Source organism: Atractosteus spatula, chromosome 1 (assembly GCF_055471065.1).
Source record: "Atractosteus spatula isolate fAtrSpa1 chromosome 1, fAtrSpa1.hap1, whole genome shotgun sequence".
In the NCBI taxonomy this organism is placed as follows: domain Eukaryota; kingdom Metazoa; phylum Chordata; class Actinopteri; order Semionotiformes; family Lepisosteidae; genus Atractosteus; species Atractosteus spatula.
The window spans coordinates 27,502,515-27,520,186 of record NC_142706.1 but is presented as its reverse complement, the minus strand read 5'-3'; the positions used below and the strand labels follow the sequence as shown (position 1 = coordinate 27,520,186).

At 36.2% G+C, this 17,672-nt stretch overlaps 1 protein-coding gene across 2 annotated transcripts in view; it reads right to left on the bottom strand.

Moving 5' to 3' along the window:
• rell1 (RELT like 1) overlaps positions 1 to 14,976 on the bottom strand; it is a 74,149-nt gene extending 59,173 nt beyond the window's left edge. For both annotated transcript variants that reach the window (XM_088919277.1, XM_088919268.1), the window contains exons 1-3: positions 14,824 to 14,976; positions 11,067 to 11,264; positions 3,170 to 3,244 (exon numbers count right to left, since the gene is read on the bottom strand). In XM_088919277.1, the coding sequence (XP_088775403.1) occupies positions 3,170 to 3,244; positions 11,067 to 11,264; positions 14,824 to 14,872 (322 nt within the window). In that variant the 5' untranslated portion in view covers positions 14,873 to 14,976. The remainder of the gene's footprint in view (positions 1 to 3,169; positions 3,245 to 11,066; positions 11,265 to 14,823) is intronic.
• Positions 14,977 to 17,672: the final 2,696 nt, after the last annotated feature.

The window sequence follows — 17,672 nt, the reverse complement described above, 5'->3', positions numbered from 1 at the left end:
TGCCAGGCGAATGCACATTAATATGTTGGGCTTTTGGGCTCAGGTGGATTTGCGCCCTACAGTTCAACCTGCGGTACCGCTGTGTACTGTACATACAGAACGAACGTGTTATTTTGAAATGTAACAATGTCAATATAGTGTAGTGTCCATAATATTTGCTATTTTAGTTTTTCAAAGAAGTGTTTCTGTTAAAAGAAAACTCATAGCGATTGCTGGATTCGAACACCCGACTTCACACTTATACAGTACTGTAAATCAGTCACTTAAGCCGTGACGCCACCGAGGCAAGTCATGTGACGCACACTGAAACAGCAATACAGATATTGCAGTAATATGGTTGGAAGGTCAACCATATGTAAGACTTTGGTGCTTAAAATGTTTAGGGAGAAATTGAGTATTGGTGTGTATTTTTTCTTTAAAATACCAATAACAGCAACATAAAGTTTACATAATATTTTTATGTTCCTAAATTAATATCGTTTATGACCTTCGTTATGCTCCTCTGCATTTTATGCTTCCCTTTAGTGGTAAAATTCCATATAAATATTCAATACTAAGCAGATTAAAATGTGCACAGTAAAGAGATTAAATGATTAAATCTTTTCACTAACGACCAATACACCACATTATCTTCCGTGTCGCATTAACATTGGAATGTTTTTTTTACAAGTGTCAAAAGAAGCGATACACAACCTGTCTCCTCTATAACTCTTCAGTTTACAGAGAAATTCCCCCAGAGCCTCACAACATTGTCCAATAATACTCTTCTTGTGTCTAATTTTTAGTCAAGCAGGATTTGAGCTACAGACCATAACAGACCAAAAAACAGAATCCACCTGCGATTCGGATGTTAACCAAACATGTTTACAAAGAAAGTGAAATACAATAATACTACCAGCTATATAGATACATAGATTTAGATATTTAGATCCTTAAATTTATATCATTATTAATTTATTTAGATACTGTACGTGAATACATATTCTCGATTATAAAACAGATAATTCCGGTCCTGGAATCTGACTGTCTGACACCCTTCTGAAGCAGTACCATAATCTCTGGTATACGGACACCCCAGAAATTTGACTTTTTACTGTGTGATAAATTTTAAAGACTACTTCTTAGCGTAGATAAGAAAGCGTAGATAAAAAGCTTTGATTCTCATGTATCTGATACAAGTATCTTTTAATACAGTCTTTGTTGTGCTCTTGAGGATCCTTGTGATATTTTGATCTCTGGTTGAATGATAAGTGTCGCAATTTAAATAATTTCCATTGTTAGAAATTATGAAACGCTCTGTTAAAAGCAAGGGAGTTTTTATGTCCGTTATAGTAAAAGAAAATGCCTGACAAAGTAGGGCTTGGACAGTTTCCAAGTGCTTGTACAAATGTGCTAAAAAAATGAACAAAAAAAAGTCATTTGTTCCTTTATCATATTGGCTAGCTAATGTCCTGTCCTTGTTAGTTAGATCAACGAAATGCTGTGGTGTTTGTCAAAGAAAAAAATAAAGTCTTTTCATTTAAAATGACGGTTAGAAAGAATGTGGACCAGCGTAATACTTTGAGTTTACAGCTTGTCCAACGTCATTCATTATTAATACTATTAGTAATCTAGAAGAAGTAAATCTTCGGTAAAGGCTTTGATGCATAAAATATTTCTGCATAATTAAAATATTTATGATAAAGGTAGGTTGTGTACTTTTGCCCAACTGAGCAATCTTGCTTTCATAAAATATACCAACTGTGTAATACACAGTTTAAATTTAAAAGCTCAAATGCTGTACATGAGAGGTTAAGCTTTATTGGCTCCTCCTGGCGGTTTTACAAGGTGATTCCGGATATTTTCCGGTATGACGTCAAATGACCCGTTACACCGCGTGATACTGCGTTTTGATGCGACATGCCCACCGCGGTGTACCGTGAAATACCCCACGCAGTTTGAATGGCTGCATCTGTATGTTTACACGGATACTGAAATGAGGATTGTATTTTAGATTTTGTGTAGTTGCTAGCATTGAAATTTGTGTTGGATGCAAATGAACTGAAGGAATGGGCAAACATAGCTGATGCTGATCTACAGAGCCAGCATCTTAAGATGTTTAAATTTAGAGGCAATTTGTTTAAATAAATAACTAGGTATGGATACTGATGTGCAAGAGAGGTGGAAAGGCTGTTTCCTTAAGCCAGCACTACAAAATAATTTAGGTGGGTAGCTGCGTCAGCATGCGTAGGTTGCAAAGGAAGAAGTAATAGGTTTATTCCATGCTGAAAAAAAAGAAAACACAACGTTTTTGTGGAGCCTTCTTCAGGAGGATAAAATAATTTATCCTCAGTGTGATGCTGCCATCTCACAGTGGGTTTCTAACACTGTGTATAGTTCCATCCATACAGTGCCTTTACTTCCATCCATTTTCTAATCTCTTTATCCAGTATAGAGGATTTGGATCCTATCCCAGCAAGCAACGGACACAAGGCAGAATACACCCTGCCATCACAGGACATATGTGTATGAATATAATTATATATGAATATAATTATATCGTTATCAATTTCTTTAGATACACGATTCCATATTATATTCCCTATTAATCAAATTCTAAAAAGTATGTGTTTTTTTACTGCAATAACGAGCATAAGTATTCACAGAAAAGGTTAAAACATTATAAACTTAATATAGTCAGAAGGAGCACGTAAAACTTTTTCCAAAATAACCACAGTATGTAACTGTATGAAAGATTTTGATGCTTAAAATGTTTAGGGAAGAAAGTGGAATACTGGTGTGTATTTTTTATTTAAACTACCAATACCAGCCATATACAGTTTACATAATATTTTTGTGTTCCCAAATTAATATTGTTTATGACCTTCAGATGTGTTATGTTCCTCTTCTTTTTATGCTCAGCTACTAAAATTTCCCTTTAGTTGTAAAATTCCATATAAATATTCAATATTTAGACGATTAAAACAAGCACAGTAAAGAGATTAAATTATTAAATTGTTTCACTAACAACCAATGCACCACGAGGGCCCCTCTCGGTCATTTTGGCCAGCCAAATCACATATTGCGGTACATTGCTGTGTACTGTGGGTAATTTCGCACAGTACGGGGTTGTACCGTGCATTTTAAATTGCTGCATCTGTATAAATGCTAGAAAAAGTATTTTACCTACCTTCATTCTTCATAATGTAATCCACAATTTGTCCAACTGTATCAACATTGCATTCACTGAAGGTATCGTTCATATCTGTAAAAAATATTGATGAAGTGTCAAAACATGAAAACTTCAATTAAAATTCTGAATGAACAGTAAAAAATTCACATAGAATTTTTGGTTTACTTTTAAAATAATGCATTGCTGTATAATTAGTACATAATCAATTAATATAATATTAATATAAGGCTTGTACAAAACTTTCTAATTCTCCTTCTAAAGTATTTGTTAATATGCCATGATTATATTGGCATATTGGAAAACCTATCTAGTTTACTAATGACATCAGAATTTACATCATTGATAAAAACTTTGAATATCTGTGGATCCAAAGCATATCCCTGTGGAATTCCAATAAATATATTGCCCCACTTTAAGCATTCATTCATTATCTGCACTCTCCATTTGCTGCTACCCAATTCTCATTTAAAAAAAATAATAATAATAATAATTGCTTACACTTATATAGCGCTTTTCTGGACACTCCACTCAAAGCGCTTTACAGGTAATGAGGACTCCCCTCCAACACCACCAATGTGCAGCATCTATCTGGATGATGCGATGGCAGCCATAGTGTGCCAGAACGCTCACCACACATCAGCTATTAGTGGGGAGGAGAGCAGAGTAGTGAAGCCAATTCATAGATTGGGATTATTAGGAGGCCATGATTGGTAAGGGCCAATGGGAAATTTGGCCAGGACGCTGGGGTTACACCCGTACACTTTTCGAGAAACGCCCTGGGACCTTTAATGACCACAGAGAGTCAGGACCTTGGTTTTACGTCTCATCCGAAGAACGGCACCTGTTTACAGTATAGTGTCCCCGTCACTATACTGGGGCATTAGGACCCACATGGACCGCAGGGTGAGCGCTCCGTGCTGGCCCCACTAACACCTCTTTCAGCAGCAACCTTAGATTTTCCCAGGAGGTCTCCCATCCAGGTACTGACCAGGCTCACACCTGCTTAGGTTCAGTGCGTTGCCAGTTGTGAGCTGCAGAGTGATATGGCTGCTGGCCAAACAAACAAATTTCCCTGTGCTACCATCTATCAATCACCTGTGATTAACCAGAAAATTAACCTTGTATGAAGAAATGTATGAAGGCATTATGAAAACTGAAATACAACATACCATATGTTCTGTGTGTAACTATTCTATGTAACTCTTAGTATTGTTGTTTGATTAAAGAACCCTAATAAGGTTAAGCAAGTCAAATTATGTACTGTACAACTGGTAGGACAACATTGCGTCCAGGTATCTATTAATATTGTCTGTATTCTAAACTACACACATTTAACCCAGGAATGCTCACTGACACTTTGTTCAAATTCATGAATACAAAAGACAGTACATGTGCTCCTTTAGATTTTTTTTTTCCCCCCAAAAGAGGAATGTTATGATATTCTTCTGTTGTTAAAGTCATTGCTACCTTGGATGGGTCAATGTTATTGCATATTAGGCAATATTGTTCACAAATGAACATACTATCTCATATAAATGCAAAAAGTTTTTTGTTTAAATGCAATACTATGCGTTTCAAATTCAATTTGTTCTCCTGGCGCTAATAAGCTTTCATAAATTTGTTCTGCATTTCAAGTAAGATCTGTTTTAACTGTTAACATCCATTCTCCACTAACTCAATATCTATGTTATCATATTGTAGCGGCAAGGCTTATTAAAAATACAGGAATTAAGCTTGCTGCTCCCTTGCCAGTCCCTCTCTCCTTCATCTCAGTGGTGCTGGATACAGAGAGGCCATTCCATTTGGTTCACATTTAAGGTGTTTTTCTAGCTAATAGAGCTTCCTGATAAGGAACAACTCCCAATGCTGAGATTCTCCAGCTACAAAATGCTAATAAATGGTCATCTCTGGCGCCTTACTGTCTGGGAGATTCCAAGGGAGAGTCTCATCCTAGGTTGTTTACAACCATAATGTCAGAGAGCATTGTTACTAATCTTCCACCTCAATCAGCCAGGAACTGGTAGGGCAGGGTAACCCCACATGGGTCTCGAATGCCCACGGAACTTTCAACCAATGAACGACCGTAGTTCCTCCAGGTAAAACGGGCTACACAGGACTCCTCCATGCCCCTCCTGGACTTTTTTTCAGACTCGGCTCGGAAACCATGTAACGGCCAGTGTGTCTGAGTGTCAGGACTTTCCTTTGTTCTAAGAGTCGAGAACGGAGGTCGCCAGCGCGTAACCAAAGGATCCACCCGAGGTGAGCCCAACAGCAAGCCTCATGAACCCACCGCGAACGCTCACCTGATCAACAAGTGAACTACGGTCGGAACTGTGGACAGCTTAAATTCAGGATTCAGGGCTAGTGCTACATCGGGAACGAACCGGTCTTCTTCCTGTCTAAAGAGTGTGACCTGCTTGGACCCGCAGTCACTTTCCATGTGCACAAACTCTCGCTAGTAAAGCCAGAACTAACTAGTCGGTCTTCAGAGAGTCACTGCCAGCGCGCCACAGCAGAAATCTCTCCCTCCTTCTACGTCCCACAACACCAGCACTGCCTGGCACCGGGCTAGAGAATGGCAATAGAACATAGCAACAGCCTGCCACTGTTCCTTTGTGTCCGCGGGAGATCTGAATCCCCACAGATTGGATGAGTAGTCAACATTCTGCATTACAGCTCGAGAATTCAATTGTTACCTCAATGCCAGTTGATATCAATTTAATTCCTATGAGTGATGTACTTGCTTCTGAGTATCTAGTGTAGAAGCTGTAATCCAAGTTCATTTACGAAACGGTATAAATGAATGATATACTGAATGTATGTCCCTCTTGGTTTGTAACTCTTCGTGATCGAATATATAACTTTTGTATTCTGCTAAACCTCACTGATGAGATCCGTTATGTTTATATGCACATTTTATGTATTAATAAATGTACTGTCGTGTATTAGTATCCGTGTGTGTGCGTTGCTGTTGTCCCGCAAGGTTGGTCTTCTAATAGCCATCAAAGAATTATTTTGTGACTTACTGCTACAATTAATAATTGTCCCAGTAAATGCACAAAATCCCTACATTTATTTGTGTCTCGTGAGAGGATGCCTACAATATTTCACTTCTCTTAAATTGGGACACATTCGTTCAAAGTTTTTTTCTCCTATAACGTATAACAGTAAACTTTTAATTTGGACTCAAGCCAATACAGTTTCAAAATAAACATAAAAGTTCACCCACTCCCTGGATTACATTAGGGATCAGTTCCCCAAGTTTTTACATAACCCAAATCTTACATTAAAGATGGAAGTGACCCTTTCTTAGCCATTGAGTAAGCACATACAAAGATGTACCTTTCATGATATTGTAGTGATCCTCCCTTATTTGCTGCCCTGGCTGTGACAGTGAGAAAGACAGAATGAAGTAAAAACAGGAGACTATAGCTCTGCTCTCACCAGTGTTTATTGTCCTTTAATGGTTTATGGGTGTGTATACTAATTAGGGAAGGGGTAGAGAGCTAGAGAGAATGTACAGCAGCAACAGCTAGCAGATAGAGGAAGAAAGAAAACTTGCGTTTACATAGGATAAAGAAATGAAATAATGAAAACTTTATAACTAGAATAACTAAACCCCAAATATAAAAACCACAAATTAAAACGCTGTTAAGGCTATAGATAACTACTGAAGTGTAGAATGTAAGAATTTAGATACAACAGGTAACACCTAGCTTGTGCCAACATTTCCAGCTTCAAAGCAAAGGGATGTTTGGTTGAGATATAGGGCTTTCAGATTCACTGATCAAAGCAATCGTCAAGTTTACCTTAGTTAATGAAGTTCTGGGTAAATGATTAAATGTCAATCAACAATTCCAGAAAGACACCAAATAAGAGAATGGTGAAACAGAGCGCAAAAAAGACAATAGACAAGATGACAAGAATATCGGAGGAGAGAGTTCCTTGTTCTAGATCACCTGGGAAGACCAGATTGAAGCTAAGTATTTGAACCTTGTTAAGAGGACTTGCTATTCTGCGTATTTTTAGGGAACTTTTAATTTCCCATGTAAAGAATCTCCCAGTTAAAAATGACCTCACCTGATTAGTGGGTGCATTCTTAAAATAGGGAGTTTTTTAGATAGGAAGGTTACCATTTATTTGGTGGCATCTGAGTTTGCATAGAGATTTTTTAGCAGGTTGTATTCTATACAGTTTAGAACGCAACTTCTCCTATTCTTGGCCTTTGTTGACCAATTTATATATGAGGCCTCTGGGGCACCTTAATTCTAATATTTTACATATGGTAACTAATGTGTTCTATAAGCTGTGTGTTGTTAAGTGTGTGTGTTGTCACTGTTAAATAAACATTTAACTAAATGTGCCTGGATTATTACTGTGCCAAAGAACCAAGAATTCATGTGTGTTTAACTACACCAACCACTCAGGTATATTCTTGACAAAATCTTTAGAAGTTGGGTGTTATGATTATTTATTTTACTTATTGATTAATCGACTTTGTCAGTTCCTGATGTTCTCCATTTCCATAACCCCCTATTTGTAACAATATACAGCACATAAATTAGAAATACATTTTAAATAATTTATAAAAACTGTACATTTTCATACTTAAACTATGAAACACAATATTCACAGAAAAAATAAAAGGAATAAAATAACTTGAGTGCTTCTCTCAAATGTTTGCTATAAGGATTACCCACAATTTGAAATGAAAAAGTGCAAGATAAATGCACTGAAGTGCAAGATAAATAAACAGATGGAACCATTCAGATTGTGTGTTGGATGTATTTTAGTATGCAGCAGGATACTGAAATATCATTCAGGACACTAAACTTTATACTGGCCAAAGAAGATCAATAGGTGGCACTTGTGGTGCATTCATTTACAATAATGTTTCACTACTGTAATTCTTTAAATCAGCTTAACAGGGAATATTAATATGGAATTCTGTAACTAAAGGGAAACTTTTGTATCTAAAACTAAAAATAACCCAAGTATAATAACATTTCTAAACATCAATAACAATATTAATTTAATAATTAATAATGAAAAATGTTATACATGTAAAGCAGGGAGTTTCAAATAAAAATATCAAATAAGGTACACAACAGTATTCCATCTTCTTCATAATCATTTCCTGCATCAACATCTTTAACTCAGTCAATTTGTTGTGGTTATTTTAGAAAAGTGTTGACGTACTCCTTTAACTACATCTGCTGAAGTGGAAAATCAAATACAGATCAGTGTGCCATAATTGGTGGCTCAGTGGGTTATTTCCTTGTAAATTGTATAGTACCACGTAAAATATGATAAAATATTTATATTTGCCTTTATGGAGTACTTTCTAAAGGTTTGGACCACATTAAAATGTTTCCTTTATTCTCTTTTTGGTGTATACAATTTTGTAGGGGTTCCACATAATTTACTTTTGTTCTTAGAACATTATTAAACAATGAAAGGAAGTGCAAAGGAAAAGAACATTAGTTCTTGCATGAATATAAACAGCTGTATTTATTAAAGCAGCTTCAAAAATATTTTTTCAAACTAAGAATATAGAACAGTGAAACATATTGGTTCTACAGAATCTAATCACAGCACACATTTCATTTCTGCTGTGAAAAATGCCTTCAGAAGAGATATCTGCTTTTTTTCAGCTACAGTTAGCATGAAATTAACAATTTGAATCAAGACAGTGAACAATATAGAAAAAAACAATATAGAATATGAAGAAAGTAAGAAACAAGATGTGAAAAGATGTTACAATATGCCAAGAGGAATCAGATATTTTAAACTAAGTTGTATTTTTTCCATAAGAAAGCTTTTCCTGGAAGATAACATTTCAAGAAAGAGGGAAGTGTACATCTTGTATTTATTATCATCTTTGCTTAGATTGCTTTACTCCTTTCTAGAAAAGCATAATGACTCATAATGTATTACTCAGAAAATATTTATTACTGGTGTCACTGAAATCTAATTTAGTAATCATTTCGTGAATGAAATGGTTGCAACAAAATCCCCTTCTGTAGGTGAGCTCTTACTAATTGAGAAGGAATGTTACACAACCATGGGGCTATTTGTATTACACATGAACAACACATCTTAATGGAGAGTCTATTTATAATATGTATAAATATAATTTAATTACTTCATAAATTACTTAGTAGCATAATATTTATACATAGCAAACAAAGCAAAGTACTGCCTCTATGCACAGTTTGTCATCTGTATGTAGATAACTATACAGTTTTAGGAAATGCATTAACAGTGAATTTTTTTTTTTTAAATTATACAGTAGGTGTCAGTTCAAGCCAGGGCCTTTGTAGCAATACAAATGATCACTCACATTATTTATGTACCAATCAATTATTAACTCAGAAAGTAAAATTAAAAGCAATCTTTCTCAGGATATTGGTGTGAGCAGAAATGGACTTAAATAATACTACAATTGCTTAATAGTTCATCATTTTAAAAACAACTAGATTTACAACAAAAACACTCCATCAGATTTAAAAACAACTCAAGTTTACTTAATTGCAGCTGGACTTTCAGGCAGGTGAACACAAATGATCAAAGGGGATATCCTGGGTTAATAATAATAATATAGATGAAACAGAGAGGAGAGAGACAGAAACTGAACATAAGAAAGAACAACTGATCAGAACAAGTTTCTTTTACTTGGAACTGTCTTGGAGACCATATTATATCTTAGTAATATGAACCTTATTTATTTTGGGAAATTCTGATTTCCTTATCTGTGGAAACCAAAAACAGATAAGAAAATCAAAATAGAAAAATTCTCTCCTAGTTCGTTATGCATTTTCAGAACAGGGAAATAGATTCCCATTAACTTTGAAACATTCAGATTTTAGAAAGGGACATTTAGCACTGAGTTGTACTCTTAATTTAGGAAGCAGGGCATATCTCCTGTTGGCATCTTTAGGCGTTATATAGGATTTCAGATTGGTTAGCAGTCTGGGTCTTAAGAAAATAAGACTGAAATACAATGTTCTATAAAGAGCATTCTGTTTTATGTTGTTTCCTTTAGTCTGTGTTATTGATAATACAAAACTGTCCTAGTTTGCCTCTCATTTATTATTCTTTCATCAGAGCTGTGCCAGAGAATAAAGAAATCATGTGCCTGCACTAACAAGCCTCAAGTTACATCACCTTCTTGAGTAGGGGCTTTTAATCATTTATTTTATTGTTCATCCTGCTGTATTTTCTATTTTCATTACACCTCATATGTTATTTTATGATTGCTCAAACAAAGCACTGTAATTAGCATACATATAATACAGAATAGAAGCAAAATGTGTTAAAAAAATCACACCAGATTAAATTGCTGAAATCAAGAGTAAAACTAAATTTGACAATAAAAGCTCTGCTGGGAACATAATACTTAAGCATTGTGATGTTGTATACAAGAGTGTCATGTTCACCCCTTCTGTGGATCTTGAAGTAAGAAGACATGAATCAGCCATAACCTGCCAATCTCAAATTAACAGCAGAATTGTATTCATATAATGAATCCTTAAAAACTAGAGCTAAGCTATTCATTCCATTATATGTGAACAGGACAACCTTGAAGTCCATATGATTTCAGTGGGAGGAAGTGCACTTTACGAGTTATGTACTGATGCTGAGAATTTTCAGCTTTTAGATGAGCTGTTTTACTGAAAACTATTGTAACATGTTGGCAAGTATTTCCTGACCTAATCAAAGATTCTCATAAAGGCTTTTATAAGGGTAGATATTCCTCTGATATTATTTAACAATTAATACATCCTACAGTTTCATCCCAAGATAATTTAGATCATTTTTAAGCTCTTTTGACTTTAATTGTAAGACTCTTTTTAAAACAAGAATATGTACAACTAAAATCAGAATGCCTCACCTCCCATTGTGTCAGGATCTTTTTCAATTTCAGTTTCTTCTTCAGAGTCTGTGGTGCAACGATATCCTTTACGTTTTAAAACATGGCAGATCAGGACCCCAAACAGGCCCAGGAGGAAGAATATCGGCACCAACACAAAAGCAACATATTCAGGGTTGTTTTGGGCATTTTCCTCCTTTATTCCATCCGTTGAATTTGCTACAAAAAAAGAAGAACCATCAAAAAAAAATCTATAGTAAGTTTTTCAATAACAAAGCCTTTCTACCAAAATGAAATGCATCTTTTTTATTTACTTTTCTAATTTACAAAAACACTATTTCTCTGCATATTGTTAAAACAGACTACTCTAATGTAAAGCGTCAACTGATATTAAATTAAAAGTTCTCTAACAAATAAAACCCAGACATTCTCTCCAGTAGTCACAGATCTGTGACTCAATTTTCTATCCACTTTAACCAATACAGGGTCACTTTATCTAGGCAATGTCAGTCCATTGCAGGGCACACAAATACAGACATACACGCTCAAACTCACACCAGGGCCACATTTCCCAAAAGCTATCAAACCAGCCAGTATGTCTTTGGACTGTGGGAGAAAACCATAGCACCTGGAGGAAACCCATATAAACACAATGAGAACATACTCGTAAATAGAACACCAAGTCTGGAAGACAGGGCACCAGCACTGCAAGGTAGCAATGCCAACCACCGTGCCACTGTGGTGCTCTAGAGCTTGATCTTAGATCTTAAATAGGTCACAGTAATCATTGACACTGAGAGTAAATAAGTCTGTATTATGTAGGGATTTCACAAATCTACCAACACATGTGCTTTGTTTCAAAGAAGGAAGCGAGTTATACCAGTTCAACAAAGTGAGCCCCTTTCCAGTGATGTACTGAATTTCATTATAATCAACTCATGAGAAATCAGCAAAGTTCTTGGTTCAGTCATGTGTAAAACATTCCACAAGGCAGGAGCTGACATGCATACTTAGTGCAGGAGCCGACAGGCAAAAAGTACATATGAAATAAAAACCAATTGGAAACATTTTATAAAAAAATTCTTTTTTTTACACAGATCACTTTACCACATTCAGAAAAGGCTATGAATTTCTCTTTTTACCTATCCCTGGACAGATATTAAAAAAACACAAATATTTAAAAAGTGGATTTTCATGAAAAACTAATGGCTGCATAAGCTTCAATTGCTTCTGGTAAGAGTACAATAAGAATTCTATTATGTCCATAACCTTGCAACAATATTAATCCCAGATTTGGATTTGAAATGAAACAATGACTATGAGGTTACAATGCAGAATGTCAGTTTAGGAGCCGGTCTGTCAGGAATAAAAAACGGCAACTTCACTGCACTGCCATCGATAATCCTGAGTAATGTTCAATTTCTTAGGAACAAGGTTGATGAACTACAAGCAAGTGTCAAGTACCTCCATGAGTAAAGGGGATGCTGGTCCACTGGCCTTTACAGAAACTTGGCTCACAGACTCCGATTTGAACACGGACCTGATCAGTGATGGTTCTAGCACCACCCTCAGGCTGGACCAAGACTGCACAGTAATAGGAAAATAACACTGGTGGAGGGATTTGTCTGTAAATCAACAAAAGATGGTGCAACAACATCACAGTGTGAGAGAGGCTCTGTTTGCCCAATACTGAGTTGCTGTTGTTGTGACAGAGCCTATTCTTTCACTTAATTAAGGGTTACTAAAAACCTGGGGCCTTTCTCTAAATGCAGCGGAATATTGTAAAGCTGTATTAATCATGTAAATTTAATGATAGCACAAATGTGCTCCATTAAGTTTCCAGGCTGGTTTCATCCCAAAACCACAGGTCAAAGGTCAATATCCAAAGGAAGATCCACCAATTGGGGATCTGTAGGATGGGTACCAGAACCAAACCTGATGGCATCTAGGCTAATAACCAATTTTTGATACACCCCATATAAACTGCAACCCAGTTCATTTTCACCACTTAACCACTGACTCTCCAAACTCTCTCCATCTAAACTGGCAAACTAACTTTTCCAACCACATGACTGCAAACTTTTCTCCAAGAAGCCAAACACAAGGTTTCAGCTGTGGAACCTTCTTTGGGTGTGTGCTCCACAGAGAAACACTGTTTCTTTTCTTCTCGTTTCAGCATGGAATAAACCTTCACTCGTTCCCATATAGGTAAATGGTTTGAATTTAGAATCGAGGGATGTCATGCAAAAATTGTACACTGTGCTAGTAAATCCTCCTGTAGAATACAGTGTGAAATTTTGATCGACACATTACCAGAAAAAGATACTGTACTGTGTTGATCTGGAAGCAGTTGTGGGAAGAGATACTTCCCAGACTTAAATGTCTATTATGCTTATATGTAAACATTTTAAACCCAGTTGACATGTGAAGAACGTGCAGTGAAACAAAAACAAGAGATAATGAATAGCAGCCACCCATGCTGACGCAGCTACCCACTAGAAAATATACACTCTGGTTAGAGGCACATTTTTTACATAGAAGGTTGGAACAACCATGTTGTCGAAGGCGACAACCTGGACTCTTTCAAGAAACAGGCATATGAAATCATCAGATTACTTAGCTACCAGCAACCAATTGAGCTACAAGGACCAAACAAATGTCCTTCTCTTGTACGTTCTGTTCATATGAATATCAGCACCAGGTCCTTTTTTCCCCCAATCAAAAATAAGTATTTCAAATTTAACTTTATTAGGCCAAAAACGTATTAATATGGGGGAGGCTCCATCTCATCCATATCATAAGGCATTTACATACACATCTCACATGCTGTAAACTTAGTGCAATTTGCTGGGCATTAATCTTGAGCCTAAGTGTGCGATTCTGTTTTGCTTTGCCTTCTTTAATGCTCACCAGATACAAACTCATAAAGCCAAACTGTCTTTCCTTTCCACATTAGATATTACTGTTAATACTTATTGATAAACTGGTCTCTGATTAAATAAAAATAACATGGATTATTAGTGCGTCAAAATGCAAAATAAGACGTTAGTGTCCAGTTCAATTTAAATTATGATTTAAAAATCCTGTGAAAATGAGGATTCATCTCTCAATTTCAGAACCACTTGGGCAGAAAACGGTAGAAACATCAGATCAGCGATTATGGTAACGTTAACAACGCAAATACCAACGCGTAAAACTTCGTTTAATTTAGAATCATTAAAAGAACACACATTTAAAACAAAATACAAAGAACGACTTTCGTGCACTCCGCACTCGGTGAGAACAGGACATTAGCGAAAGTCCTGTTTAGCGACACATTCCACCTAAGAAGCACAAAGTTAAAACATTATACCTCATGTCCACCTTTTCTTAAGTTTTCTTAGTGCCTAGCCTCATCTCATGAACTCAACTAACGCTTTTTAAGTAATAGTTTTAAGAACTGTTGATGTAACAAAGTGTAAATAAGTTATAGGTAGCTGCAGATCGGACACATTTTGCGGAGTCTTTATGTCCATTCAACTTAAGTATTTACTTTTGTTACAAGACAGCAGTCTGTTCCAAGAACAAATATCGTTTTTGTTTTCCTGTTTTTTTCAGGGACCACTCAGACCGAAAACATTTATGTATCGCTCAACTGATTAGAGCTCTGCGAAAACTACGTTTGACAGAAGCTACTTAAAGGAGGGCTTCCCAACAATGAAGTTAAGGCTATACTGATTGACATAAAAATTAAATGCGTCTCTACTTTCAACAAACATGATATCCTTAAAAAACTTACATGAAACATGCAGTTGCCTCAAACTTTCCGTTGTAGTTAAGTCAGCCATGAAATACACTGCCCAAGTGTCTTATGATTGCGGCGGATTTCTTGGGCTGAGTAAAACCAGCGGCCTTTGTTTTACGGAAGGAGTCGTATTATTCATGCAAAAGTGACGTTTCGCAGTATTTCCTCATTCTAACCGGCTCATGCTGCACTTTGGAACACCCTGATCTTATTAAAGCTGTAGCCATTCCTATTTTCTATTAAATTAAATTATTAAAAACTAAAATGTTTTAAATAAAGAATAAATTATTAGTATTATTCCTAACCGCTTCTTCCAATTCAGGGTCACGGGGGAGGGGGTGAATTTTTGTCCCCTAACAACAGAACAGATTGGATAATTCCCGTGTGTACTTATAGTTCCTGGAGGGTTACATCAACGGGATGAGGCGGGGAGCCCTGATAAAGTTAAAGCCCACTACTGTTAGTCGTAGTGGTGATGTTTGGGGTGAGGTTTATCGTTGTAAGAATGGAATACGCTTTCTTCAAAAAAATATTTTTTTTCAAAGCCACTCTTCTAAGTGGTAGAAATGGAAAAAAAAGGGTGAGGGGGTATTTAAATGTGAAGTCTTCTAAAAACAATATTTCTCAATTTTAAAAAATCTCAGTTATCAATTATGTACATTCCTAGACTTCATGAATAAGTAAGTGCTGTGCCACACCAAAATTTAAAATAAACAAACGTCTTTATGTGCTGGATATTAGACTCTAGATATCCAATTAGGCCTACTCTGAAAAAAAAACTGTTCAAAAACTGATAATACACTAATACACACTATAGAGAAAATATTTAATCCTGTTATATATTTTGGACCGATTCAATTATTAATACTGTACATACATGCTTACAAAAAAAAGTCCAAAAGGAACAAACTTTAGAACAGAGTTTGAAGACATGTCTTAATTATGTTTATAATGCTGATCATGGATTTTGGCAAAATGTTGCACAAACATGATTCTATTAGGAAGAGGCTCTTTTATCCACTCTGTAGAGCCTAGTCTTCAGCAAAGATGGCCAGAATCAACTTATCTCAGATTAAGATCTGAACTGTACTCATACAATAAGCCCTTTCAATAATCTTAAAATAGACCACTCAGTGCCTTATATGTGAGCAGGAGAAGTCCACTCTAAATGTCACGTGGAGCCAGTGCAACTCACAGAGAACAGGAAGTATGTGCTTTTGTAGTGTAGTAACAGTTTGATATTAACACATGAATAATGATGCGGAAGTGTCACTTGCGAAGATGATATTGAGAGTCGATGAGCTTGGTCTTAAACATATACTGTAGATACCTGTTGAGCAATGCATTGAAACTTTAGTTCTGCATAAGGTAGCTGAAGCAAGAGCTGAAACAAGTTCTGACAACAAGTGTTAAAAAATATATATATCTTGTCCTATCTTTGAAAATTGATTTAATTTTGCATAGTAATAAAGAGAAAGGGGTGGTGCAATAGCACAGTAGTTAACTTTGCTGTCTCAGAGCACTAGGGCCCTGGGTTCAATTCCTCCCCTGGGGTGCTGTCTGCATGGAGCTTGTATGTTCTCCCCAGGTTCACATGGGTTTCCTCCAGGTGCTCAGAATTTTAAGGAGACTCAAAAGTCTCAGAATTCAATGTATAGTATGAAATTATCTTTGTGGTGAAGTTCTCGGTCCAAAACAATCTTATTTAGTTTTCTGCAAATTTGATTATTTAGTCCAAAGCTTCATACCTTTCCAGTATAACACTGATAAAAATCTGATCAGACCTAACATGTGTAAAACTTATGCTGACCACAAATTTATTCTGTACATTAAAGCAATAACTGATAGTAACTAAAAGAACTAAGTCTATACAACAGGGATAAGGATAGGGCTATGACTATATGTAAATTTGCAACCTGTGTAGATTGCATTAGCATGACAATTCATAGGACCATGATTGGATGATAAGTGGCAAATGCTGTGTTGGACAGTCTCTTTCCTTCCTCCTTTGATATTGTTTCTTTCAGGTCCGACCTCTCCATGCACTGCACTCTATGTAACTTGCACAATTAAAGGCTCAACAATGACAGTTGCTAAGCTCCATGTGAAGGCTGCTATCACCCATGCTGATATTGTTAGTGTATTGTGAAGACCTTAAAAAGACAACTGTGAATACATAGAAGAAAAGAGACACACAAACATGATGAGTAGGATTTTCTTTCTACAAATTTAGGCAGATGTGGGAGAAAATATATATTTTTATCTTTTTTCCCTGTGATTAACTACTTTTGCTTTTATTCATATTGAATTCTCTGTAAGATTTAATTTTAATGAAGAAAATAAATCTTGTAATCTTGTGGGTTTGAATTCTTTATTCCTTTTCTGTCATTGACTGTGCATTGCTTTCCTAAATTAAACTGTTTTGATTTAAGATAAGATCACTTTATTAGCCATATACAATTTCTTGCATTAGGAATGTGACTTTTTGCATACCCCAGCTTGCTCTACATGAGACACAGGCAGGAAGAGAATCTTGGGGTCAGAGCACAGGGTCAGCCATTGTACAGCACCCCTGGAGTAGCTGGGGGTAGGGGCCTTGCTCAGGGGCCCACTGGAGTAAGATTCCTCTGCCAGCTGCAGGATTTGACCCAGCAACCTTCCAGCAACAGCCACGGATCCTTAGCCACAGAGCCACCACTCCACTCCTAAACCCTGCTTTAGCAAATTTAATATTAATATCACCTAAATTTAATTTTATTATTTACCAGAAAGGCTAATTAAGATAGGGCTTGCTGAACTGAGGAGGGATTTCAGGTATACACAGTATGCTCATTGATGTGGCA